The 27681-nt window shown below is 41.4% G+C and overlaps 1 protein-coding gene across 1 annotated transcript in view; it reads left to right on the top strand.

Annotated features, from left to right (window-relative positions):
- The window catches only part of LOC126456089 (kelch-like protein 10), a 189703-nt gene extending 162321 nt beyond the window's left edge, over window positions 1–27382 (top strand). The window contains exons 12-13 of the mRNA XM_050091845.1: window positions 8906–9061; window positions 27221–27382. Of these exons, the coding sequence (XP_049947802.1) occupies window positions 8906–9061; window positions 27221–27382 (318 nt within the window). The remainder of the gene's footprint in view (window positions 1–8905; window positions 9062–27220) is intronic.
- The last annotated feature ends 299 nt before the right edge of the window (window positions 27383–27681 follow it).

Genomic DNA, 27681 nt, shown 5'->3' with positions numbered 1-27681 from the left:
CAAACAAAGTCGACACCAACAACCACTGAGAAATAGAGAACTGGTGTAGCCTATGTCAGTATGTTAAAGAACATATATGTCATTTCTATAGATTCCTTTGCACTTGATCAATGTTGCGCCTGGTGACCCAGTGGCAGAAGCACTTGCCTCCAAACCGAAAGGCAGCGGGATTAATTGTGGTCGGACCACAGAATATTTCAGTCTACCTTTAACCTAACATTCACCTATTACATTACATTACATTATATTTGTCGTTTTCCATGGATCCCTTGGAGAGAAGTCTCTGGGATGTGGAAATTGTAGGTTATCTTTCCCGAGTTGGATAACTTGGGTAGGTTAGGGACACGCAGATCGCCCGAAGGGCATCCAGTTGAAGGGCTTGCACCAGAGCATTGAGCCACAAGAGACTATTATTATATTTAATAAGAACAGAAAGAAATTCAAATTTAAAAGAAAGGTCAAGCAAGGAGATTTAACATTTCAAAATAATTCGCAGTGGCGTCAGAGGACGTTTTCAGATCCTTAAACTGAGAAAACGATTGTTCCTTCGTTACTATCCTTCTGGTGCTGAAACCTTAACGGCCAGCAGTGAATTCATTATGACATCGCACTGGCCCGTCATATACATCACTTCTTGTCAGGCCATAGTTTAGTCCTCACAGCAGGGCCTACACTGACAAGGAGATCCCACGGCAATCTGATTTCTGTATGTATTAGTGTCTGTTCTTTCAGACATGTCAGAAAGGACTGACATATAATTAAGGCAAGTACTGCCAATGATTCCTTCACTCAGATGCAGACCAAGCTCGAACTCTTCCGGGAATCAGCGAAATGCTGCGAGTATTGAGGATCATGGACAAGGGGCATTACGTCAGTAGTGTGTGAATAAGTTGAGAATTTGGGTCTGACGGGAGACGCGCTGGGATAGTCAGTGCAGTTGCGATTACCACTGTGTCTGGGAGATGTAGTGGTCAGCTCTTATGTCTAGCAAGCAGACGACCTGGGTTAGAATCCCGGTCCAGCACAAATTTTCTACATTTTCCATTGATTTAAATCAATGCCCACTGTTAGCTAACGTCTTTAATTCCTTTGCATCTAGATTTTTGGGACTTTTATATGTTTAAGCTACGTGAAGCTCAGAACTCAAATACATCTCTCCCAAATCATTTCGATGCAACTTGTAAGGGATCCGTGATCCCACAAACTTAGACACTAGTATCCGACACCCAGGTCAATAGTAGACAGGAGTCGATTGTCAAGCGCTGCAGGAGGCAGTGAGACGAGTGTTGAGTGGGGAGTAGTACTGGAGTGTGTTGAGTGACAAGTAGTGTTGGAGAGACAGGCAAGAATGGTGGTCGAGTGAGTTGTAACCGGTGAAATTCACCGGAGTATGACGAGTGAGCACGCCCCCCTGATCGTCGTGGGGTTGACCCTCACTAATACCGATTCGCGAGTGATATGAAACAGAAAGTGACAAGTGCCGAATTACGTGTTTCGCGTCAACCACGTCGGCCAGCAACAACCATGGATTGCAGTGGGGATTGTTGTGAATGTTAACTATCAGCATTGCGTGTGACGAAGTACTGAAAATCAGCAACCAATAAAGAGATATAACTGTAATTAGACGTGTAAGGCGAAGGTAGCAACTGCCTCAGAATTTGTGTGTTCGTAGAAAATACAGTAAAGTTTGTACATCGCAACCTTTGTGGTCCTTAATAATAGACAAACTTTCAATCATTCCACTATTCAGTTGCAAAACAGCCGCACTTGGTTGAAATATCCCCGAAACCACAGCAGAAGAACCGATAGCCTTTCTTCCATTAAGCACACGGTCATATAATAATTAACTGTTTGGCGGCTTCGATAAATTACACAAAACCCAAGAAAGGAATTTAAACGGGGGTGTTTCGAACTCTCGAAAATACTCGAGAAAATTTACTTTTGAAGTTTTCTAAATACTTTTAATAGGCTAAAATAAGAGGGTTTTCTTTCGACAAGTAGCGTAGTTTTGAGGTAGAGTGTGCACCTTCCTTCTGGGTGTGCTGTGTTCGAAACCAGGCCGAATCAAATTTTTAAAAAATGGTTCAAATGGCTCTGAGCACTATGGGACTTAACATCTGAGGTCATCAGCCCCCTAGAACTTAGAATTACTTAAACCTAACTAACCTAAGGTCATCACACACATCCATGGCCGAGGCAGGATTCGAACCTGCGACCGTAGCGGTTGCGCGGTTCCAGACTGAAGCGCCTAGAACCGCTCAACCACAACGGCCGGCTCAAATTTTTAAACAAAGTTGCATTTTGTATGAGTGTTTACATGAAGCATAAAACACAAAAACATAATAAAATTTAATTTGTAATTGTTTGTTAACCATTCAATTTTGGTAAACAAGTTTTTGTAAAAGATCGGTATCTAAGTGTTTTTGTTTGCAATGAACACGGGATTTTCTTGTGCAATATGAAATTAGAAATACGAAGACGTGGATTTTTCATAAAAATGACAATTAGATGGGTCAATTAACGGATAGTTGTCGAATTTTATATTTAAATAATAAATAGAGACCGAACTGAGACTTCATCAAGCGATTATCAGTCTTGTGTGCTTTATGTATTCTACGTATCACGGAAATGTTCGCAGAACATGCACCTTTGTTTAAAAACTCGATCCGACCTGGAATCGAATACAGGTCCTCACACAACGAGAAAGCACTTTACAACAGAGCCACATTCCTCGTAGAAAAATACATACGTTATTTTACTACACTAAACATGGTTGGAAAACTTCAAAGTCGATTTTATAGAGAGTTTCTGAGAGTTGCGTCGAACTGCTTTGGGAGAGATATATTTGATTACTGAACATCACGTATCATAAATATGGTTCAAATGGCTGTAAGCACTATGGGACTTAACATCTGTCATCAGTCCCCTAGACTTAAGACTACTTAAACCTAACTAACCTAAGGACATCACACACATCCATTCCCGGAGCAGGATTGGAACCTGTGACCTTAGCAGAAGCGCGGTTCCAGACTGAAGCGTCTAGAACCGCTCGGCCACAGCGGCCGGCTATATTATAAATATGAAAAAATCATAAAAATCCGTGGTCTGCCCTAAGCAGCGTTCACGGCGCCACGTACAGTGTTTCTGCTTTGGCGTTCAGTCACTGCTTGGTTACGATTAGTGGCCTGGCAACTCACTACTAACCACGCAGGACACTACGTATTGTAGATATAGGGTATCAATTTGTGTGCAATAACAGATCTGGAGGAAGTACCAATGCTTACTGCGGCGTGCGTCAATTTTATCAATCGTCTTCCCTATGGTGCCTCGTAAGGCTGCAATTTTAACACATAAAAATCCATAGAATCGCTCTTCATTTTTTTCTTGCGATTGTAATGAGGTGAGGGAACACATATAGGGCTGCAAGGAAAAGGCACTTACTCCATAAACTGCGAAATTTTCACCTTTACAACTGACGCTTTGTCTGTTTTCATTGCCATAGCTTCCCTCTCTGTTTTCTTTCTGTCAAACAAGTAACCATTATCTCTGTCACATTGTAAACTATCTGAGTTTTTCTCATCTCTTTCTGTTTCATTTTTCTTCTTTCTATTTCGTCTGCTAATCTTGCCTATTTCATTTTCTTTCTCTGACCAGTCAGCTCCTTGTCCTACTTTGATTCCTTCAGCACTGTTGCCCCATGATTCTGTTAGACGGCATTATTCCCGTTTGACGCGAATTTAATGAAGAAACTGCCTAATATGATTTTATTAACACTAAAATTTCCTAAATGCAAGTTTTTAATTACTATATATTATTATTATTATTATTATTATTATTACTATTATTATTATTACACGGTGATTCAAAAAGAATACCACAACTTTTGGAATTTAAAATTCTGCAACGACAAAAGGCAGAGCTAAGCACTATCTGTCGACGAATTAAGGGAGCTATAAAGTTTCATTTAGTTGTACATTTGTTCGCTTGAGGCGCTGTTGACTAGGCGTCAGCGTCAGTTGATGCTAAGATGGCGACCGCTCAACAGAAAGCTTTTTGTGTTATTGAGTACGGCAGAAGTGAATCGACGAAAGTCAACCGTCACAATGTCTGTATATGGGGCACTGAGAATCCGCGGGAAACAACTCAGTATGAACGTGACTCGCCTAAGGTGAACGTTTTCTGTGCCATTTCAGCCAATAAAGTTTTTGGTCCCTTTTTCTTCGAAGGTGCTACTGTAACTGGACTACAGTATCTGGAGATGTTAGAGAATTGGCTGTTCCCTCAGCTCGAACAAGAAGCACAACAATTCGTATTTCAGCAGGATGGAGCGCCACCACATTGGCACTTATCTGTCCGTAACTACCTGAACGTCAACTACCCGAGGCGATGGATCGGCCGCCAGGCAGCCCGTGACAGAGCACTTCATCACTGGCCTCCAAGAAGCCCTGATCTTACCCCCTGCGATTTTTTCTTATGGGGGTATGTTAAGGATATGGTGTTTCGGCCACCTCTCCCAGCCACCATTGATGATTTGAAACGAGAAATAACAGCAGCTATCCAAACTGTTACGCCTGATATGCTACAGAGAGTGTGGAACGAGTTGGAGTATCGGGTGGATATTGCTCGAGTGTCTGGAGGGGGCCATATTGAACATCTCTGAACTTGTTTTTGAATGAAAAAAAACCTTTTTAAATACCCTTTGTAATGATGTATAACAGAAAGTTATATTATGTTTCTTTCATTAAATACACATTTTTAAAGTTGTGGTATTCTTTTTGAATCACCCTGTATTATTTTCACCATTATACAGGGTGTAATGGGTGTAAGTGGAGATATTTGTGTTGGTGACTGACGAGGGTGTACTGAACAATATTACATCAGTATTTACGTCAACTGCAGACTAATAATTGTAACTACTACATGTCGTATGTTTTTTGGTTGGTTAGAACCTCCAAGTACATGTGGAGAGAGCAAGCCATTAACGCTGATTGTCCACTAGGCAGCAGCTCAGGTACTGAAACGTGGATACATGGACGCAAAACGGCTAGTATGTACTAATGGGCGTAGACTTCTTAGTGGTGTAGCGACGACTGTGGAGAAAACATCGGGTCCTAAAGTTTGTGACGTGTTTGTTGGAAGACTGTTTGATACAGAGGCAAAACAACCAACACACTCATGTGTGTACCCACATGTTAAGGTATCACGTATAAAAATACCAGCACCCACACCCGTTCCGCTCTGTATAACGACCCTATAGTACGCAAATTGTAGTTTTGACTCATCAGTGTCTGGTTGAACGTAAGAGAGGATCTGAAAGTCCTCCTAATCTTGCTCAGGTGAAATAAATTCATAAACAATTAAGTAAATAAATAAATATACTTTCCATCACTATGGAATTTTTATCTTACTTGATTCTACTGCTGACCAAATAGTTTATATCGTGTGAAGATCATATTTGCAGTTGTGCGTAACCCATCGCAAACCTGACACATACACCAGTGTCTTTATCACGAACACTGTTTATAGATTTTTATAAGCGGTACTCCACTCCTTTAGCTGGAATTTTACTCAATACATAAGCAATAGTTCCTTCTTTTTCGCATTGGAATTTCTGTTTCGTTTGACTATTTCGATCTTGGATACCGCGACAGTATTGATAAAGGCAGAAGTGCAAACAAAACCACCAGAAACAAAAAACTTTCACCTTCAAAGAAATACATCGACTCAATTAGCAACGGCAGATAGCCGTGGACGCCTCCTGATGGACTGTCAGGATATGTGCAGCAACGTCTAATTATGACAGTATTTTCATTATGAAAGTATCGGTGCAAGAACTCGTACTATTCACAAATGTGTAGCTGACTAGGACATTTTAAGGCGCATACCTCAGGCACTGCCCCTATCGGTACTATGCACGATAGCGCTACATAGCTGTGGGTTCATCCTCCCGACACCGGATTCGTCTTTGATCCGCGATGTAATGATCTTGTGGAGTATCAGTTCACACCCGCGCAGCGACAGAAATGAGCACCGAAATATTTGTTTTGCATCTGTTTTAATTGCAGTGACAGACTGATCTGAATATAACCCGGGGTCTGGGTTAGATTGGAAGGAAACAGGTTGTGAGTAGGTGAAGACAACGGATGTGATGATGTTATGAGAGTCACTACATTTGCGTGAAAAACTCAGGGAAGAAAGTAACTACCGCATGATATGTCCCTGCCAAGTAGTATATCTCAATGAAACTTGGACCACACATAGAAAGAACTGTCACAGTGTTGTGCAGAAGGTAACTGAAAGAAATACGTAACGAGATGAACAAAAATCATACTTTTATTGAAAGACAAAATTTACACTCCAGTCACTGCTATTTGTGGTGCTCCTCTGGACATTAAAAAGGTCGAGGTCTGGTTCTTATTACGCTTTGTGGTCATTACGAACGGCACTGCAAGCTCTGGAACGTGCTCCCATGTTGGCCACATGGTTGGTAAGGAGAGCTGGGTAGTGCATGTCGACGTGCTCCAGTGCATAACCTCAAGGCGTTCCACACGTACTCTACGGGATTAACGAAAAGACCAGTCCATTCGCCGAATACCCACTCGTTCCAAGACCGCTTCCACGTACTCGGGCGCGTATTGCCAACCATAAAAACTAAGTCAGTGACGAACGCATCTCTGAAAAGAGGGAGGCATAATGTTGCATGGTCGTGGTACTGACCTACAAACGTTTGAACACGATATTCTCGGTGGTCAAAGAGTGACACTGTCCGAGGGGCGTTTGAAAAGTCCGTGTAAAAATAAATACTACTTATGTGTTTGTGGTAAACATTTTAGTCTCCTTTTAGACTTATACACTTCGTCCAACGCTGTTCTAATTTGTTGATCCCTTCCGAATAATAGGAATTGGCCAAGTCTGCAAAATAGCTATTAGTTGCTGCAATCACATCCTCGTTTGAATAAAATCTTTGTCTCACCAGCCATTTCTTCAAATCGGGGAACAAGTAGTAGTCTGAGGGAGCCAAGTCTGGAGAGTAGGGGAGAGGTGAAACGAATTGGAATCCTATTTGCGACCGCAACTACTGAGGTGTGTGCTGGTGCATTGTCGTGATGGAAAAGGACTTTTTTGCGGTCCAATCGCCGGCGTTTTTCTTGCAGCTCGGTTTTCAGACGGTCCAATAACGATGAATAATATGCACCTGTAATATTTTTACCCTTTTCCAGATAGTCGATGAGGATTAACCCTTGAAAATCCCAAAAGACAGTCGCCATAACCTTTCCAGCCGAAGGATTAGTCTTTGCCTTTTTTTTGTGCAGATTCTACCTTGGTAACCAATTGTTTAGATTGTTGTTTGGTCTCAGGAGTATAGTAATGTATCTATGTTTCATCCACAGTGACGAAACGACGCTTAAAGTCCTGTGGATTCTTCCTGAACAGCTGCAATCCATCCTTGCAACACTTCACACGATTCCGCTTTTGGTCAAGCATGAGCAATCGCGGAACCCATCTTGCGGATAGCTCTCTCATGTCCAAATGTTTATGCAAAATATTATGTACCCGTTCATTAGAGGTGCCCACAGCACTAGCAATCTCAAGCACCTTTATTCTTCTGTCATCCATGACCATATCATGGATTTTATCAGTGATTTCTGGAGTCGTAACCTGCACAGGGCGTCCGGAACGTTCAGCAAAACTTGTGCCCATATGGCCACTCCTAAAATTTTAAAACCACTTATAAACTGTTTTAATCGAAGGTGCAGAGTCGCCGTAATGTTTGTCAAGCTTCTCTGTAGTCTCTTGGGGCGTTTTTCCTTTCATAAAGTAATGTTTAATCACCACACGAAGTTCTTCTTCGTCCGTTTTTTGATAATCACTCGACTTCCTTGATTCACACGAATGCTAAACACAAATAAATAGACCCATATGGCTGGAACTTGGTGTGCGTTCTTTCCAAAGATGCTGATAACTAAACATGACCTCGATAAGCGCCGGTGGTGCCATCTCTCGGACTTTGCACGGACTTTTCAAACGCCCCTCGTACATCTCCCGAACGTGCTGTTTTTCAGGGGTGCATTCGGTGCTGACTTCATTTTTATGGAAGACCATGAAGACCGCGTCAAAATGCGGAGGTGGAGGAGCTCTTGGAACGAGGGTATACTCGACAAATGGACTGGTCTGGCTGCTCCCCCGACTTAAATGCCATCCAGCACGTGTAGGGTCCGTTGGTGACACCTACCGCAGCACACCTACGTGCACCAACGACCGCCCAGTAATTGTCAACACCACTGATAGAGGAACAGAATGTCCTCCTACAATAATTCCTTAGCAACCATATGGCCAGCAAAAGAGGACCTTGTAGAGCAAGCGTTGCCGTATGCTGATCACACTCCCTATTAAGAAACATATCACGTCTTTTGAAATGGTCTGAGGACCATCGTGAATCGAGGTGATTTTAGTCTAATTATTGTCTTCGAAGAAAGTGTTATTGCTGTTCGTCTCATTGCATATTTCTTTCAGTTTCCATCTGTACTGCACTGTTGCAGTTCTTTCTAAGTTTGGTGCAACCTGCTGTCAGCTGCGTTATGTGGTAGGGGTTCATCTTGCGGAAGTAAGTTTCATCCTTACGTTTACACGCCAGTCTATAAAGCTTCTTGTGACGCCTATTGTACACATTTTGGATTTCATGAGAGGTTTATTTCCGCCAGTTTTATTAGTATTGGTCAAAGCAGATGGGTGGTATCGGTAGGTTCAATATTTCCGAGGTTCTGGTACACCATACTGACCTCTGCACAACACACAGACCGCGCCTACTGGACTCAGCACGTGAGTTTCCACCGCCTGTCCTCATCTTTATTGTTAGTTCCTATCACGCATCCAGTAAAAGTCTTGACAAGTATTTCCTCGACAGGAGGCGGAAGCGATGCAGACGGACGAAAACAACAACAACGCAGTGAACAACAACATTGTGCTGCCCGAGGTGGTGGTGGTACCGGCGCTGCTGGTGGCCGACGTGGCGCACGACGCAGATTCCGGGTCGCAGCTGGTGCCGCCGGGAGACCAGCAGGTAAACTGGCGCGTCGCCTAACTGCATCTACTGTACACCCGTACTCTGCAGATCACTGCGAAGTGCACGGCAGATGGTATGCCACATTTTACCAGTCATTAGGGCTTTTCACCAGTTCCATTCTCGTATGGACGGCGGGAAGACTGACGTTTAAATGCCTGTGCGCGCTGTAATTAATCACACCTCCAGACCATTCAGCAGAAAGCCCATTCCCTCCTCTGCCTTCTTAAACTCCTGTCTGGCCGGACATGGGGATTGCATCCTTCTACCATCCTCCACACCTACAAATCCCTCATCCATCCTATCGTCTGTTATGCCACCATTGCCAGGATCTCCGCACCCACCCGCTTTTACAAGGCCCTCCAAAACCTGAAACGCTATGCGCTCCGCCTTGCCTTCCATATCTGCCTTCCTTCCCCCACACGAGTCCTGTATGAACTCATGCCCTTCCCCCCCCCCTCCCCCTGTTCCTCCAACATCTCCCCATCCTTTACATTGTCAGCAGGCTTGATCCCTCCCACCCTCTGGTTTCCTCCTTCCTCTCCACCCCTCATCTGTTGCCACACCTCTATTGCTGTACCCTTCCCTCTCTCCACCTCCACACCCTCCATCTCCTTCATCAGGGCAATTTCCAGCGCCTCCCCCTCCCAGATGATGATCTTCACCGTGACATCTACCCTTCCTTCCAACTATAACCTGGCCTTGTCCCCCTCCTCCCCAGGGGCCCTTTTTCCTCTCCCCTCCTTCTCCCAGAGCGGATTTTCCTCCTTCCCCCCCTGAGACCCTGAACCCCATCCTTGCCTCTTTCCTTCCCACATCCCTCCCTACCAGGCCCTCTTCAGTGCGCCCCCCACCCATCTCCCCCCTCTCTTCCCCTCCCTCCCTCCCTTCTTCCGGTCTTTCTCATCTCCTTGCACCTGGCAGATCCTCCGTTTTGATCATCGTCAGTGTGCCACGTCAGTGTAGTGTTTAGTGCTGTTTCTCCTGAGCGTCGAGAGGTGTGACTTTAACTGTGTGCTGGCATTGTACTTAGTGTCACTGTCAGTGTTTGTTATGTGCAACGCCATCTGTCGATACTTTTATGCTCCGGTCAACTGTGCCTTGTGTTCTTTTAATTGTCCCAGTGTGTGGTTTTTTGTGTGAGCTACTTTTTTACGGTTTTTATCTCCATTTTACAGTCGCCCCTTTTTTTTACCTATTGTCTTCCATGATGTTCCCCCTTTTTTTGTATCTATGTTCACCATGTTTTCCCTTTTGTATATTTTTAAATGTCTTCTATTGTTTGTTCTATGTCTTTTGGCTGAAGAGCAGAGCATATGCTGCTGTCAGTCCGCCCCAATGTGGAATTGAAATACAATAAAGAATAATGTAATTAATCAAACATTGTCCCCATGATACCTTCGGAAGAGATACATTAGGGTATTTTAGCATATACACACAATAATTTAAGGCTGGTTCTTGAAATTTTGTAAGTAGGCTTTCTCGGGGTAGTTTACGTGGTGTCCAAAGATATGGAAACACTAAAAATACAACACATTATCATGCCTAATACGGTGTAGGTAAACAGTTGGCACTCAAAACGTCTTCCGATCGTCTAGGAGTGGATGCATACGGATCCTGCATGATTTACAATGGAATCTTATAGTATTCTTCCTGCAAAATAGTGGCAAATTTAGGTAACGATAATGGAGGTGGATAGCGATCACGAACTGTTCTCTCGAAAGCAGGCCCCAAAGTCTCATGATATTGAGATCTGATGACCGTGGTGGCTAGGTGAAATAAGTCAGTCCTGGATGATGTGAGCTAAGTGAACAGGGGCTCTGTCTTCCTGAAAAACAGCATCACCATTGAGGAACAAACATTGTACCATGGGATGGACCTAATCAGCCAAAATCCTTACAAAATCCTTGGCAGTAATGCGTCCCTGCAGAGTAACCACGGGGCCCATGGAAAACCACGATACGGCTGCCCGAAGCGTTGCCGAAACCCCGCCACGTTTCACTCTCGGAACGTAAACGCCTTCAGAAGATGGAAACGATGTGAAACGAGCCTCATCCGACCAAATGGCTTTTTCCTGTTGCCCTATGGTTCAGGTCTTATAGCTTCGGTACCATGTTTTGCTATGACTGCCACTGAATAACTGATGAGTGACTCCCTGTTATGGAGTTCCTGCAGTATCGTATTTGTGTTGACTGGATTCGCGAGTATGACATTCAATTCTGCAGTGACGTTTGTAGCTGTCCTCGTCTTATTTTTCGTCATAATTCTCTTCAATGACCGTCTGTCACGATCATTCAACACACACTTTCGTCCGTTGTGTATCTTAGCGGATGATGTTTTACCGCCTTCTTGTACGCGTTACAAATCTTCGATACGTTGCTTCTTGAAATACCAAACTACTTGGGTACCTTGGGTTACGGAAGCACTCACCATACTACTACCAACAATTTGTCCGCGTTCTAATTTACTCAGCTCCATCACGAAGCACTTACAACTACACAGGACAGTGCCCTGAGAACACCTGACTCTTAGAACTTATTGAAGACATCGCACAGGTGCCGTTCGTGATCAAATACACCAGCTCAACCTACAAGCTTTGCTAGCTACCGTATTTATGTAAGGGTATACATTTCTCGCGGTGTCCTATACTTTCGTCCAAGCCCTGTCTGTCTATTAGAGTCTGCCAGTTCAGTTTATTCGACACCTCTGTGACGCTCTCCCGTGGGTCAAACAATTCTGTCACCATTCGTGCTGCACTTTTCTGTATACGTTCAATACCTCTTGTTTAGTCCCACTTGGCACGGGTCTTACACACTTGAGCAGTATTCCAGGCTGGGTCGCACGAGTGATTGGTAAGACTGGACTGGACTAGGTGATCATTTCATTTCGCATACCTACGTAGTATCACAGATAGATATTTGTGTAAGTTGAACTACACCAACTGTGACTCATCGATATTATTGTAATAGTCAAACGTACCCGTTGGCTTGACTAACTTTTTCACTTGCGCATCATGTTTATTGCCCTGTTATCGAGTTTGCAATGCTAAATTCTTACCCTGGCAAGACTGCGCTAAGACATTGGAGGAGAATATGTACAAAGGTAGGTGTTTTATTTTATTTATTCTTGTGGATGCTAGTTTAATTTCTTTTAATCTGCATTCAATGAATGACTATCAATGAATGATTGTATGGATATCTGAAGATTAACGTAGCTTGGATGCAGAGATAGGAACGAGATATAACGTGTTTGTAAGTTACAAACCCAGCGACCCCCTTTCCCCACACGTTTTACGCAGATGGACCGTTTCTCTAGCCAACGCCGTTTCAGACACGGCAGAGGAAGGAACAGAGCCTGAGCAGAAAAGAAAATGCGAAGTCTGGAAGGGGAGATGGTTGGGCACTTCAAATTCAAGGAGTCTCTGTCGTTTCCTCTCCTACTTTTTGAACAAAAGTAGTGTTCTCTGTGTTTCATGGGGACGGGCACGGCAGAGAAGGAGACAGGTTTGGCCTAGGACGAAAAAGTTGGGATGGTTGCGAGAGGTCTTGATTGATCACTTCAAACTTAATTAATGTCTTATAACATTAGCTTCGTGATACGCCACTCTTCTCTAACTACCTAACCTTAAGTCTGTTACAGGAAAAGCCACGTATAACACTAACCTGCCGTGACACAAGCTAATGTTACCCTCTGAGAGGATTTGGGAAATTTTGACCGCTTGCTTGCCTAATGAATGCAGGTCTCGGACCGTAATTTTGAATATAGTGTAATTAATAGAAAGACTAAACAGACTTTAACTTTGGGTTTAATGAAAGTAGTAAATTTCGTATACGAATGAAAAAATGAATGGTCGCCAGCCCAATTAGGCACATTTATTAGAACTTATATCTTTAAGAAAACTAAATATTAGTTTTTGATGTAACTTTCATTCAGATTAGCGTTGAACAGCACACAGGAAACAAACGGACACAGGGCATTCGAAGCTGAGGGTAGCAGTAGTTACCAATAAAGCACAAACCAGTAGTCACAGAAAGCAAAATTGTACCCAACTCATAATAATAACAGCTATAATCAAGATCATTACGTGACTCAGTACTGAAATGTTATTGCAGGAAGCACCGAACTAAAGTGGGACATGGAGGGGCTTGTATCTTAACTGACATGTTAAAACCAGGAATAAAAGAAAACAAATAATATCACAATTACATTCTTTACAATCCCATTTAAAGAAATATAGCAGATTTACTTAGTAGCAATAATATTCCAATTATATTTCTAATATGAGAAGACTATAATGGGGACCTATAAACTGATATTGTATCACTTCTCTTCAATGACCGTCTGTCACGATCATTCAACACACACTTTCGTCCGTGTCGTATCTTAGCGGATTTCACCCTTTACATCGCGCCAAGCCACTTCCGTTGTTGAGGGACTTCCTACATCTTTCACATTTCACAATACAAGTGCCCTAAGTACAAACCAGCTTCCAATATACAATGTTTTTCTTCTAAATAACCGTATATTGTAAAATTTCATTATTTTAAACATCATTTAGCTTTTCCATATATACATTACAATACTTTAAATTTCCTGCCACAAACCAATGACCTTAATCAACAAAGAATACACACTTCGTAATTACAGATACACAGTTACATAATATAAACCTGCTTCTAATGGAGATAAGTGTTGCAGTCTCCCCGCACTCGTGAGTGCAGAGGAATCGTTTCATTGGCAGAGGTATTTTCGAATCTCGTTCTCCACTGTTCTGGTGTAATGAACCGTAATTAATAGTAAGGCATGTTTCCCATGTTTATCTGTGATGAATGCGAGAGAATAACGATTACCTTAGTTCTTTCCAAATGAATCTATTTATGATATTTTGAACTAATTCTTAGACTACTGCACGATAGGGGGACCATTTCCTTGCTATTCTAAATGTTCTAATTGTAACTGTAAAATACCTTTTGAACTTTGTCTTAAGAAGTAAATGATTATCATTGTAAATTACGAGTGCATTTAACTGTTTATGCAAAGGATCACTAACATTCCCAAGGCTGTTTCCACACCACAACTTGCATTTTGAGAGGGGTCATATAGTAATCAGTTTCAATAATTTATCAAGTCGAAAACAGATCTTGCTCAATGTGTCTCTGTGCTACGCACACTCCACCAAGTCAGTTAGAAACACCTGTTTACTTGTAAGTCGTTATTCACTTGCCTGAAAATAGATTTAGGTGGTCATCATAATCACGAAGGCAACAGGCAAGGAAGGTGACGTGAGGGATTTAAACAACAGCAAAGGAGTATTTCAAAGCTAAAAAAATGTGTTTGACTTATTGACTATCCCCCAGGATAATAGATCTAACAGATAACTTTCAATATGGTACTACATTTTTTCGTTTCTTAATATTTAAAGCAAGTTGCCAATCTCTCGACCTCTTCGAAGTCTTATCTAGATCTGATTGAACATTTGTGAAGTTTTCTTCAGATAGTAATTCATTACAGATAGCTGCATCTGTAAAAAGTCTGCATTTACTATTGATACTGACCCCAAAATCATTATTACAGACATGAACAGAAAGAGTCCAAAAACAGTTCCTTGGGGCACACCCGGAGTTACTTCTACATAATGTTGATGACTTTCCATCCAAGATAACCCGCTGCTTAGCAAAAAGTCCCATTGAAAAATGTCACAATTTTCGCTTAATACCCCCATACGGTTGTACTTCTGATAATAACTGTAAATGTGGTACTGGGCCAAAACATTTTCGAAAATTATCTCTCCAGACATGTCTTCATTGGTCATCGGGGCTCAGTTCGAAGCACTTTTTTCCATAGCCTGACCTCGTTCGATGTCATACACAGTACGTTTGCAGCATAGCGGTGTGTCCACGATATTCCACGACCCATTTTGTTGACATTCATGGCAAGCCAATCTGGGATTACATTTCAGTAACATAATGCTTGCCACACACAACCTATCTTGGCCAGCAAACCCGCTGGATCTCTCCCCTATTGAGAACGTATGGAGGATTATGGGCAGGGCCCTCCAAAAACTTTGTGATTTTTACGATCTAACGAGCCAATTGGACATAATTTGGCACGATATCCCTCGGCAGAACATCCAACGACTTTACCAATCAATACCAAGCCGAACAATTGCTTACATACGGGCCAGAGGTGGACCAACACACTACTGACTTGCACCATTTGCGAATCTCCTTCTCTTGAACGAATCATCGAATTTTTTCTGAAACTGTAATCATATTTTTGTCTGTACGTGCACATCACGTCTACCGATTTCTGTCCCATTCGAAAAATTCCTTCGTGGTGTGTCGTCACTATCTCTCTCTCTCTCTCTCTCTATCTCTCTCTCTCTTATTGAATTGTCACCAGCCCTTTATATGAACAGATTCTTCCCCTATCCACTATATACTACATTTCATGTTTGAATGCACCTTTAACAGGCTCTCTCTTCTCTGTCCAGAAGTGCCGATACCTGGATGTCTTAATAGGTCCCCCAAGTCCTCCGAAGATGTTCCAGTATGTCACCCAGCCTCGTATTACCTCAACCATACCATCGAACCTTTCCGTCCTAGCTCCCACCTCACACATTTTCCCATACTCATGAGTAACGCACGTACCTGCTTGTCTTTACATCCACAATTTCTGTACTTACATTGAACTCACCACTATCACTGTAGGCAACACTGTAGGCATCTACATCGTATCACAAACCACATCACATTAAATAAGAAATTTTGTCAACATGCATAATTTTCACTATGTTTTAAATTCATTATTTTGTTAGTTTGCATAGAAATGACTACATTTAAAATTTTAGATAACATTTGGCTGGATAGCTCCTATATAGAAATCACCAAAACGTGTCCCACTACCATGTTGTCTAATGAAAATATGATCAATAATGGAAAAAAAGAAAATTTGAATAAATAATACGCACTTCCTTTGCATCACCCGAATCTGTGTTCACTCTGGGCTGCATGCTCCCACAGCTCAGCTGGTCAAAATACCGTTTGCCAAAAGTAGGCTCAAGCTTGTTGGTGCAGCCTGGCACAGCCTTACACGATAGGTTGACAGGTAACTTATGAGATCGTTACATGGAAATCAACATCCAAATTTATTGTATTGTAGTGTTTTCAGTCAGGCTTTTTGCTTGTTATATTGGTGAAGTAATGTGCAGAGCTTGTTTGCACAGAAAAACATATGAAAGGAAATAATATTTAGTTTCATGGGGCTGTTAAACAAAGTTGTAATAAATTTTTCAAGATGAATTCATTAAACTATTGGTTGGTGCTAATGAATAGTATTGATACCACAAGGCAATAAATTTCAACATTATCTAACTCTCTACAACAGTTTTATTCTTAATGACAGTTTTCCAATACATTTTGTTTTTTGTTAGGTTTCCGTACCACAGTCAGAAAAAAACAGAACTCTTACTGGATCACTTTGTTGTCCATCTATCTGTCTGTATGTTTCTCTGTGCGATTCTCCTGTCCAGATGTTAAAAACCCTTTTTCTCATTAACGTATAGACTATCAAGTTGAAGTTTATGTCACTTATTGAGCTCTATGGTCCCCTAGGGACACAAAAAAAAATGAATCTTCCAAATCAATGCTGTCAAAAAATACGGCCATTTATGTCACATATTTCGATACTCGTAAACGCACTCATTAAAACCTATAGGGTACTTCCCATTAACCTAGAATCTTGAAATTTGGCAAGAAGCAGTATTTCACAGTTCAAGCAAAGGAAAAAAAAACCGTTGCGATTATATCAAACGAAAAAATAATGTTTTTGTCATTTATTATCCGAAATCGCTATCGATAAGAGTCAAAAGTCGTCGAGATGTTCGATTCCTAGGGTGGATGAACTGTCTGTATACACAATTAAATTAGTACATAACCTTCTGTGTGTGAGTCCTACTCCCAGTAATCCAGAATTTTGTTTGTATTATTTCAGAATTGTACTGGATTTAGTGAAAGTTATGAAACATAAACGCCTATTACGCCTAAAAATCGGACGTGATGGTTCAGTGCGTATGACATTTTCAATAACATCAAATAAATGTTGCGTTTTTGAGGAAACGCAAGGAAATAAAACGTTTCATTTACCAAATACACATGTTTTCCTCAACCTTAAGACACACAACGTAGCCGAAGAAAATATAATTCTGTAGCTTGTGGAAACTGTGTACGGAAATAAATGTAAAAATAACGTTTCAAACTTAAGTTTCACGCTCTTACTTGATAGAATGTTAAAATGATAACCGTATTATTAATAGTGAGAATTATGCACAAATTAATTGTAACGCAACAGAAATGCACGGGACTAAATATTAGTCAACCCCTTAAAAGATCACACTGGCCGCTAGGAGCGCTGAAAATGGTGTAAAAATGCTACCACACAGTCAAGCGACTCTCCACAGGTGACGTAAGTCATGGCAAAGAAGTTATTTGTACAGGCTGTTCCATTTCAGTTCAGACAGCAGGAAACTTCGCAATTTTCGTGGGGGTTCAATTTTCAGTCGTATAAAGTAGACGTTAAGTTGATATATTTTGCAAAATAGCGGCTGTGATAGATAAGTGCTTGTGGGTCCTTTTAAGTGTCTAAGTTACTGTAATTTAATAAGATCACGCTACTATGAGATTCGAAGCTCGTACACTATTTAAAATAAGATTCGCTAATAAAGTTAAAAATGAATGTAATATTGTGTAGTCTGAGGTGGCATCTATCCATGTGTAATTTTCTTCGCGTTTCATATTTTTTTCCGATAAACACAATTTTCAGTGGAATAAAAATTATGTCGTAATGTTCAGCATTTGATTTAAAAACGGTATTAGTAAACATTATTATGGTATGGAGAGCTGCAGAAAAAATAAGAAGTAAATAGAAACAGCGGAAAATCACACACGCTTTGCTACACCATTTTACGCAACACAATGCTGCGAGGCCTCTTTCCATTTTTTGCGGGAGGGAGGCGATGGGGGGGAGGGGGCGGGGGCAAACAGCAGCGACCGTAAATATTTTTAAATCAGCTATTTTTCTCACACTTCAGGCAAGGCTTCGATAAAATTTAAAACTTAAATCAGTGTGCAATGAAAAAAGTTCAAGCCCATGTAAGTTTAATCGTAATGAAAACTGTGTTTATGCTTAATTCGTGAAACAACAGCTTTTAAAAAGTGTATTATATCATTATGTTATTGTTGCGTACCTCCATAAACAAGATATTCAGCTGCAAACTGAATAATATTTCACCGAAATTTGGTCTGAAGTCCTTGAGTTACGTAGCAAATAAATAGTTCTGTTCGGCAAATAACTCGAAAACTTCTAAGCATTTAAGAGACAACTTTATGAAAGTTGTTTACTTTCACAGTAAGTGACACATGTACACATTGTTAATGATTTTAAAAAGCAGGACGTCAGTTTTCTAATTTTTTGGCTGATTTTAAATGGAATAGCCTGTATGTGACATTCAGTCATATAGAATCAACGCAGTATGAAAGTCGACGTGGAGACATGACAGAATAGCAGAAAGGGGCTATAGAATTTGGACCTGTCCATTAGAACACTCGGAAATGCTATTCTACCTCGAGCATCCTGCTAAACTACCTTATCTTAATTCTACTGCAATTGTCTGCAACTATTTTGAACAGAAAGTAGAACGTCATAATCAAAATCGTTACAGGTTGGTAGCTTTGCGTAGAAAGTGGTTTCAGACGTATACCTACAGAAACTTGTGGACTCTGTTCCTCGACAAATTGAGGCAATGATCAAGGCTAGCAGTAGTGCTAAATAGTGGTGTTCCCCAAGAGAGACTAATTTTTGTCCAATGTTCTTACTATCGACAGGTAGTCTCTCAAATGTTCAGTCCACACACAGCAGTGCACGGTACTAATACGTTCCAATAAGTCGTGCTCACATGCTATTTTTCAGGGGTCATATCTTGGGTTCTGTTCATCACAAAGACAAGGCGTCAAGTGCTTTGGTTAGCCATTGGCCTAACGACCATTTTATACTTATCGGAAGAGCGGGCGTACTGTAGCTATCCTGTAGTATAGCATTAAAATTTAAACATAACACACTTCCTCCAACCCAGGCAACTTGAGCAAAACAGTTAATTCCTTTGCTTTAGGAGTGGTCTAGGTTAGACCTTAGGAGGCTTATAAAAGTACCATTAGTTCATTGGCGGTTACAGAAAAAACGCTTAAAAACCACAATTTTTGGGCTCCAACAGTACTAGCTTTGGGAGTGGTCACTTCTACAATTTCTATTCATGGTAGACCGTGGAAATTTTTGTCGTTTGTTCCTAAGATCATATTCTGGAGAAACTTCGAAACACTTTTTTTCGATATTATTTATCCGTTACTGAAATCCAGAAGTTCAAAGATACCATAGGAGAACCGTGCCTAAGACTGTTCAGTTAAGGAATAACCTTAAATATCTGGGCTATTATCAACAGGAAAATAAAAGCATTACAGGTTTTTATTTATTAACTCAATATCTACAGGTTTAGAAAACAACAGCAGCAGAGAGGTAATACTTTTATTAAACTTCTCAAAAATACAAAAAATGGGAAGTGCGCCCTCTTTCGTTCACCCGTGCTTAAGAGTACTCAAAATGTCCTCAAATGATGTGCATTTAGCAAATGTCACAAATGAATGCAATACCATCCTCTAATGAAGAGCACTGTTCATGCCACCCTCTCTCACACTTGATGCAGTGGATCTGGTCCTCTAGAATTGGCTCCTCATACTGCTCATCACGTCCTGGAAAGAAAATAACCGACCTGACTGGTGTCTCTTCAAGAGCAGTAGGCGTGATCCGTCTGGAACGGGATGCCTCCTAAGAAGCATTGTTTTTTATGGAACAGGATATCTTCCGAGTATTATGTCTATAAGAAGGTGCGTGTTTTCTGTTCGTATTTCTCTCCAAAATACAACTTTCATATGGAGAGAGTGTTATAACCTCTGATCGTTTGGCTTACTGTCTCCTCACTATCGTTTGTTTAGCTATCAGTAAAGACAAAATTTCTGCCGAATACACTGTTATTTATGCTGTGTTCTCGCGTGCCACAAATGGAGAGCTTCTATCTGGGTCGCCATTGGAGGTGCTATTCAAATCTGCCTCTTGGGGTTGCCGTTCTTCTGTTTCTCCAAAATTCGGAAATAGATCATCCTGGGGTAGATCGAATACATCAGATGGAAGAAACTACTCCTATGAAAACACATCGGGATTAAATGCGTTTAATCCTGCTGCACCTAAAGAATGCTATGTCTTCTGCAGAGTGCTAACTCGTTCACAGTCATTACAAAATACCAGGTAGAAGTCACACAGCACGATTGCAGTCCCAGGGTGGTAATGCATCCATTTGTCAGCTGCAGATGCATAAGCAGTTTTAATTGGTCCAAAGAATCCTCGGTTTAGTGGCTGAAGTTTATGACTGACAAGTGCGGATAGGGATAACAAAGTTGTGTGATGTCTCGACAATAGAGAACAGCTTAAAAACTGCAATGTTACATGTGACTGTCGAGTATCAAGAGGACACAGAAGTGATTTAGCTAATCAACAAAGAGATCAAAAAATAAAATAAACAAATAAATAAATAAAATTAGAGTTTCTGAAACCACTGTCTGAGATCATGGGGAGAGTTTCTTAGGGAGCATCTTCTAAGAGCTCAGCCTTCATCCATTTTCATGGAAATATTAGGGCTGGTGGTATGAAGGGAAAGACAAATTTCATTGCACATACAACCGTGATACTTTGGCCTCTTTATACTGACACAACCTTCCCAACTAAACGTTTTCCTTTTGGACTTATGATCTTTGAGATCTTGTTAGGAACAGAAGATATTCCTGTCTCATCCAAGTTATAGAAACGATGAGCCAGAAACTTTTTTTTTTACTACCTGCTTCGAATTTTTTTTAAATCTCTCTGTTTGCGTTTCATTGAAACATTATTCCTGCGTACACTGCACTTCTCTGGAGTCTGAAGTGTAAGATGGTCCCTTTGCAGAAATCGTGGGCCCAGTGCTGTCCAGTTGTCTTTGAGTCCTTATTGAAGTGGTAATCCAACTTGTTAGCCTCTACGTACTCATATGCCAGTTGCATGACCTACTTCCTGCTGATACCATAGAACTTAGCATCAAGGTCCCAGACGTGGTTTGCTAATTCGTTTTCCAGCTCATCAGAGAAAATCTTTTTTAAACGTCCCAGTGACATTGCGTGCAGTGTCCTAAAAGGAAACGGAACACATAACCATAATATTTTGAACATAGCCTATGTATTTGTATAGTGGACGTTTAACAACAAAAAACCAAAAATTATGTTCTCTGTTCACAGCTTTTTGTCTTTTGCTAGTAGACTCTTTCTTACTAAGAGCAGCGGCAACCTTCGGTTTGCTTTCCCGTTTTCGATTAGTTGTCTGGCCTCATTAAGCAGCTCCTCAGTAAAGATGAGCTTCCTGTCCAATTTTCGTACATGATTTGAAGTCATTCTGAAACAAAATCTATCCTTCAGACTCCACAACACTCGTACGATGGTACAAATTTGCAGTTGCGCCCTGCAGAATACGCACGCACTCTTTGGGGACATTAAATGCACACTCTTTCGTAAAGTAACAATGATTCCCAGCAAAGTCAACAGAGAAATGCAGTGTACGCAGGAATAAGGTTTCAATAAACCCCAAGCTGACAGATTTTTTTTTTTTTTTAATTTGAAGTAGGTAGTAAAAGAGAAAAACTTTTTTACTCATTCCATCTATACCGTGGATGAGAAAGGAATATCTGTTGACATGTCATATTTGCAGAACATGTGGATGCGGTATGATAGACTGAAAGCCAGCCTTTCAAAATGCAGTCAAGAATTAAAGGCTATTGCTCGTGTACTCTGTAAATAACTTATGAAACAGAGTATCATAATTTCATTAAGAAAGCCGGAAAATGATTCTTACCTGTTTCATTTCGGAAATACGATCTTCCTTCACACACACACACACACACACACACACACACACACACACACGCACACATACACACCACACACACACACACACACACACACACACACACACACACACGCACACATACACACCACACACACACACACACACACACACACACACACAAACAGACACACACACACACACACACACACACACACACACACACACACACACCTACAAGAATGGTAGTGGAAGAGCTCCATTAATGACCTTGCAGACAAAATTAATAGCAACATCAGGCTTTTGGCAGATGATGCAGTTATCTGTAATGAAGTACTATGTGAAAGAAGTTGAGCCGAGCGGTTCTAGGCGCTACAGTCTGGAACCGCGAGACCGCTATGGTCGCAGGTTCGAATCCTGCCTCGGGCGTGGATATGTGTGATGTCCTTAGGTTAGTTAGGTTTAAGTAGTTCTAAGTATAGGGGACTGATGACCTCAGCATTTAAGTCCCGGAGTGCTCAGAGCCATTTGAACCATTTGAAAGAAGTTGCATAAACATTCAGTCAGATCTTGATAACATTTCAAAGTGGCGCAGATATTGGCAACCTGCTCTCAATGTTCAGAAATGTAAAATTATACACTTCAGGAAAAGAAAAAAAGTAGTATCCCATTACTATAATATCAACGCGTCGCTGTTGGAATTGGCCAACTCATACAAACATCTATGTGTAATACTTTGTAGGGATATGAAATGGAATGATCACATAGGCTCAGTCGTGGGTAAAGTAGTCGGTAGTTTTCAGTTTAATGGTAGAATACTGAGGAAGTGCAATTGGTCTACAAGGCAGACTGCTTACAAATCACTTGTGCGACCCATCCCAGAATCTTGCTAAAGTGCGTGGGATCCATACCCAGTACGACTGACATGGGATATTGAGCGTATACAAAGATGCTCAGCACGAACGGGCACAGGTTTTTTAGTCCATGGGAGAGTGTCACAGAGATACTGAAGGAACTAAACTGACAGTCTCTTGAAGATACAGACGTAACATATTCCAAGGAAGTCTGTTAACAAAGTTTCAAGAATCGGCTTTAAATGACGACTCAAGGAATATACTACAATCCCCTACTTATCGTTCACATATGGATCCTGAGGAGAAGATCAGAACACTTACTGCTCGCACAGAGGTATTCAAACAGCCATTCCTCCCGTGCTCCATGCGTGAATGGGGTGGGAAGAAACCCTAATAACTGGTACAATGGGAAATACCCTCTGCCTTGCTCCTCACGGTGGTTTGCACAGAACAGATGTAGATGTAGAGCTTCTACGAGGCATTTATGAAACTACTCTGAACATTACTACGTCGGTGGCAAGCTGATCAGTTTAGCCAACTGTCATTTGCACAAGCTGCACTCTCTATGGGACTGCGCATAGCAAACGGCTCAAATTTTAACTGTACAATCTTCAGACATTCTTCTTGAAACGCCATTTTCTCGTGTTCGGAAATATGTATCCATTATTAAGAGATACCAGAAAAACTATGATTTTTGGGTACAAAAAGTGCCATTTGTGGAGATGGCCGCTTCTGTAATTTATATTCATGACAAATCGTCGAAACTGTTACCGTATGCTGCTGAGATGATGTGTTCGTGGAACCTTGAAACCTTTTTCGATCAAAGTTACCGTACTTACCCGCGTAAAATATGGACATAATATCCGGCCGGAGGCATACATGTATTTTTAACTAGGCAGTGAATACGTGGTAAAGGTTCTATGGTCATCGCTAGTGTTATGGCTCTGTACAGCTATAAAGGCCGTCATGACTTGGAAATGTGAATTATTTGAAATGTCATGAAACACCATCGTCATATAATATAAAATACGGTTATCAACTGGACTCAATATTTACATGCTGTTTTGGAAATGGTAAGCTCTGTAATAGTTTAACTAAAATCTGTCCAAAATTTACTTGCATTTCAGATATTCCCTCAGCCATAATAATGGACGTAGATCGGCCGATCGTTGTGTGAAATTGTCCTCACATGCAAATACTTGTCTTCCCACTTCTAGCGAGTATTCAGATATGCTCGGAGCGAAAAACTGACTAAAACGGTCTTATTAGAATGACTACCAAATATTATATAAAACTGGAAAGACTGCAAATTCAGTATGACATTCCTAATAACATTTTTACTCTTTTAAATGAATGGCGCTCAAAGAGAAAAAAATGCAGAAACCTGTAAAGCAAACGATTTTGAGTTATCTTGTATTATGTCTAATTATTATTATTGTGTCTTTCAAAATACATAAATGAATCGAGTTATGTAAATAAACTGTCAAAACTTCACTGATTTTCAGAATTCCTTTTATATAAGCCGCAGAGTGGCAGTGAGAGGGATATACTGTGTATGAATGGTTCCAGAGAGAAGCTAGGTTAAAGGATTTAACATTTTCTGTGTTAAAAGAGCGTGAACATGTTCGCATGCTCAAGTTATTGTGAGGAAAGTGAAAAGAGGAATGAGGCAGCAGGTTCCCCATTTTTCTCTCAGTAATTAAAAAGTAGCATATTCACCTTTTTGTGCTCGGACAAGACCATTTTTCTGCTGATAAATGTAATGCTTGATTTCTGGCAAATAAGAGCTGCCAACTCCACTTTTCATAGTGCATACTAATAGGGACACAGGCGTATTCCACCAATCAAATAGATTCGATGTTGGTTTCAAAGCTCATTTCCTCAGAAATAGGGGAATGTACAGCCTATATACTATGTGTCTGAAAAGGCCCCATACCCAAAGGTCAAAACAGTATGTTGTATGTTGGAATACTTAATACGAGGGTAATCCCAAAAGTAAAGTCTCCTATTTTTTTATAAGTACATAGACCTGTTTATTTCTGCAATGGTTTACATCAATTTACAGCGTGAACATTTAGCTGTTTTTCGACATAGTCACCATTTCTGTCGATGCATTTTTGTAGACACTGCGCAGTTTTTGTATGCCCACGTCATACCAGCTCGCCGCCATGCTGTTTAGAACGTTATGAACCTCTTCTTTCACCTCGTCGTCGGAGTTGAATCGCTTTCCGGCCAAATGTTCTTTTAACCTAGGGAACAGGTGATAGTCACTGGGCGCCAAGTCAGAACTATAGGGTGGGTGGGTGATTATGATCCTCTGAAACTATTGCAGGAGAGCAACGGTTAGCCGAGCGGTGTGTGGGCGAGCGTTGTCGTGGAGAATGTGTACGCCCTTGCTCAACATTCCGCTTCTCCGGTTCTCAATTGCCCGTTTGAGTTTTTCAGCGTCTCACAGTACCTGTCAGCGTTAACTGTGGTCCCAGCGATTCAACTCCGACGACAAGGTGACAGAAGAGGTTCGTAACTTTCTGAACAGCATTGCGGCGAGCTGGTATAACATGGGCATACAAAATCTGCCACGGCATCTACAAAAATGCATCGATAGAAATGGTGACTATGTCGAAAAATAGCTAAATGTTCAAGCTGTAAACTATTGTAAAAATAAACAGGTCTACGTACTTATAAAAATAGAAGACCTTATATTTGGGATTACCCTCGTATATTTATTTTATCTAAGTCCAAAAAACGCTAAAATACAATATAATCTTAAAATTAACGATTGAGAGAATTCCACTCTTTTGAGTCCAGTGTTCAGCAGTCAGAATTGCACAGCCCTTTGCTGGAAACAAGTCTTCCGTGTCACAGGGTTCATTCAGATTACTGCAAATTGGCAAGTGTTCGAGAGTTTGCTTTGCCTCACATTCACAGAGCTTACCGTCATAGATACCCCACTTCTTTAAATTAGTCTTCACCTTGTGACCCCTGTTCATGACCTTTTGAGGGTCTCGTAAGTCCAGATCTGGACATGACAGTCTGATTGCAGATTCTCTTTTGCTGTCTGTAATCCACCAGGGGCTTTGTTCTTCACAGCTCAGTTTGGTGGGCTACAGCTGACGCTGGAATTGGAATTCTTGCAAGGAGGAACCTTTTTCTGTATGTCAGTCGTGACGGAAAAGCATGAGCCCTTTCTTCTTTTGAATCTACACTGCTACCTTTCTTCCTACATCTGGAGGTGTTACTCCCAAGAGTGGAAAAATCTTATTGAATGGAGTCGATCTTTGGTACCCTGTGATTATGCAGCTAATCTCATTGAGAGCCACATAAACTTGATGTACAGAGTTGCTCCAGACTGGAGCAGCATACTCCGCAGCAGAGAAACACAGAACAAGAGCAGACGTGCAGAGGATGCTGGGCTGCTCTCCCCATGTGGCATTTGTCAGTGTGTGGATGAAGTTGTTCCTGGCGCATACCTTTTGTCTCATGTCTCCAGTGCTTGTAAGTTAAGGCACCATCTAGTTTTAACACTAGATGTTCGGGGTGAACGCAGTGATTTAAACTCATCCTTTCCAGAGAGTATGTATTTCTATAATCATGCCAAACACAGGGATTTATGGGTCTCCATGTCATCCTTGATATCTTGGGAAGTATCTCAAAAGTTATGTTTTGAAACGATTTGTCACCACTTTTGCGCAATGCTTCATTACATTTGTGCCGACATTGGACAACATGTGACTTGATTATTCCTGTAGAACTGTCTGGTGTGGTAAAGTCCAATCAGGTATATTGATGACATCCCAGCCCATATCATAACATGAGGCTGCTTCTTTTCCCATTCTTGCGGGTAATGGAGATTTTCCTTAGACTAGAAAATCACATTCCTCCTGCACGAACTGCGGTACATTGCACTCTCATCAGCAAGGCGTGTCATTTGGGAAGTAGGGTAGCAAAACATGGTGAGCTGCAACTCATTGCTCCATGTTGTCACATAATTCATTCACAAGCATTGGTGAAAGGCCATTCATTTTCAAGTTTGTTTGTTTCTTTCTTTTATGTGGCCGTGCAGTATTGTCCACAGCAACTGAACTTCAAGTATTCTTTTGATAATGGATTTCATTGGAGACTGATATTTGACTGAACGACAGAGGCAAATGTTTTGTGTCACATTTTTTGAAGAGGTACGGGTACTTCTTGGACATTCTGTACTTCTATGGCCTAGGGTCACATTGTTCTACTTTCTCTCCAGTATTAAAAACTATGACTTATATACACAGCTCCCATTTGTCCCTTGACCCTCACAGACTAGTAGAGCACTCAGTGGCAGTCTTGTCCGCAGGGAAGCGAGGAAGAAAGTGACCCGGAAGAACCGATGGATGCGATGGATGAGGAAGAGGAAGAAGAAGATGAGGGCAGAGGCGAGGGTGAGCGCGACACAGATTTTGACGATGTAGAGCTGGATCTGGACCGCGACAGTGACTCTACGCCAGAGCTGGACTGAGCTGGTGGCCTTTCCTGGACGCCACAGCTGGACACATTCGGGGGCGCGACTCTTTCGGCCTTCCAAACCCACCGTGCTGAGATGCTGCTGCTGCGCCACACCACCCTGTTTCGGCTTCTTAAATTCCACAGTTCCCTACCTACAGCTTGCTGCCACGTTCCGCGCTAGTGCCGAACAGTAATAAAGAAGTTTTTCTATCTTGTTACGAATGCGTCATATCTTTTGATCATGGATGAAGGTAAATACATAGCATGAAATGATCTACATTGGAATAAGAAAGTAAGCGCACGACACAGAAG

Source organism: Schistocerca serialis, chromosome 2 (assembly GCF_023864345.2).
Source record: "Schistocerca serialis cubense isolate TAMUIC-IGC-003099 chromosome 2, iqSchSeri2.2, whole genome shotgun sequence".
Taxonomy (NCBI): Eukaryota; Metazoa; Arthropoda; class Insecta; order Orthoptera; family Acrididae; genus Schistocerca; species Schistocerca serialis.
This window is presented reverse-complemented; position numbering and strand designations above follow the sequence as displayed.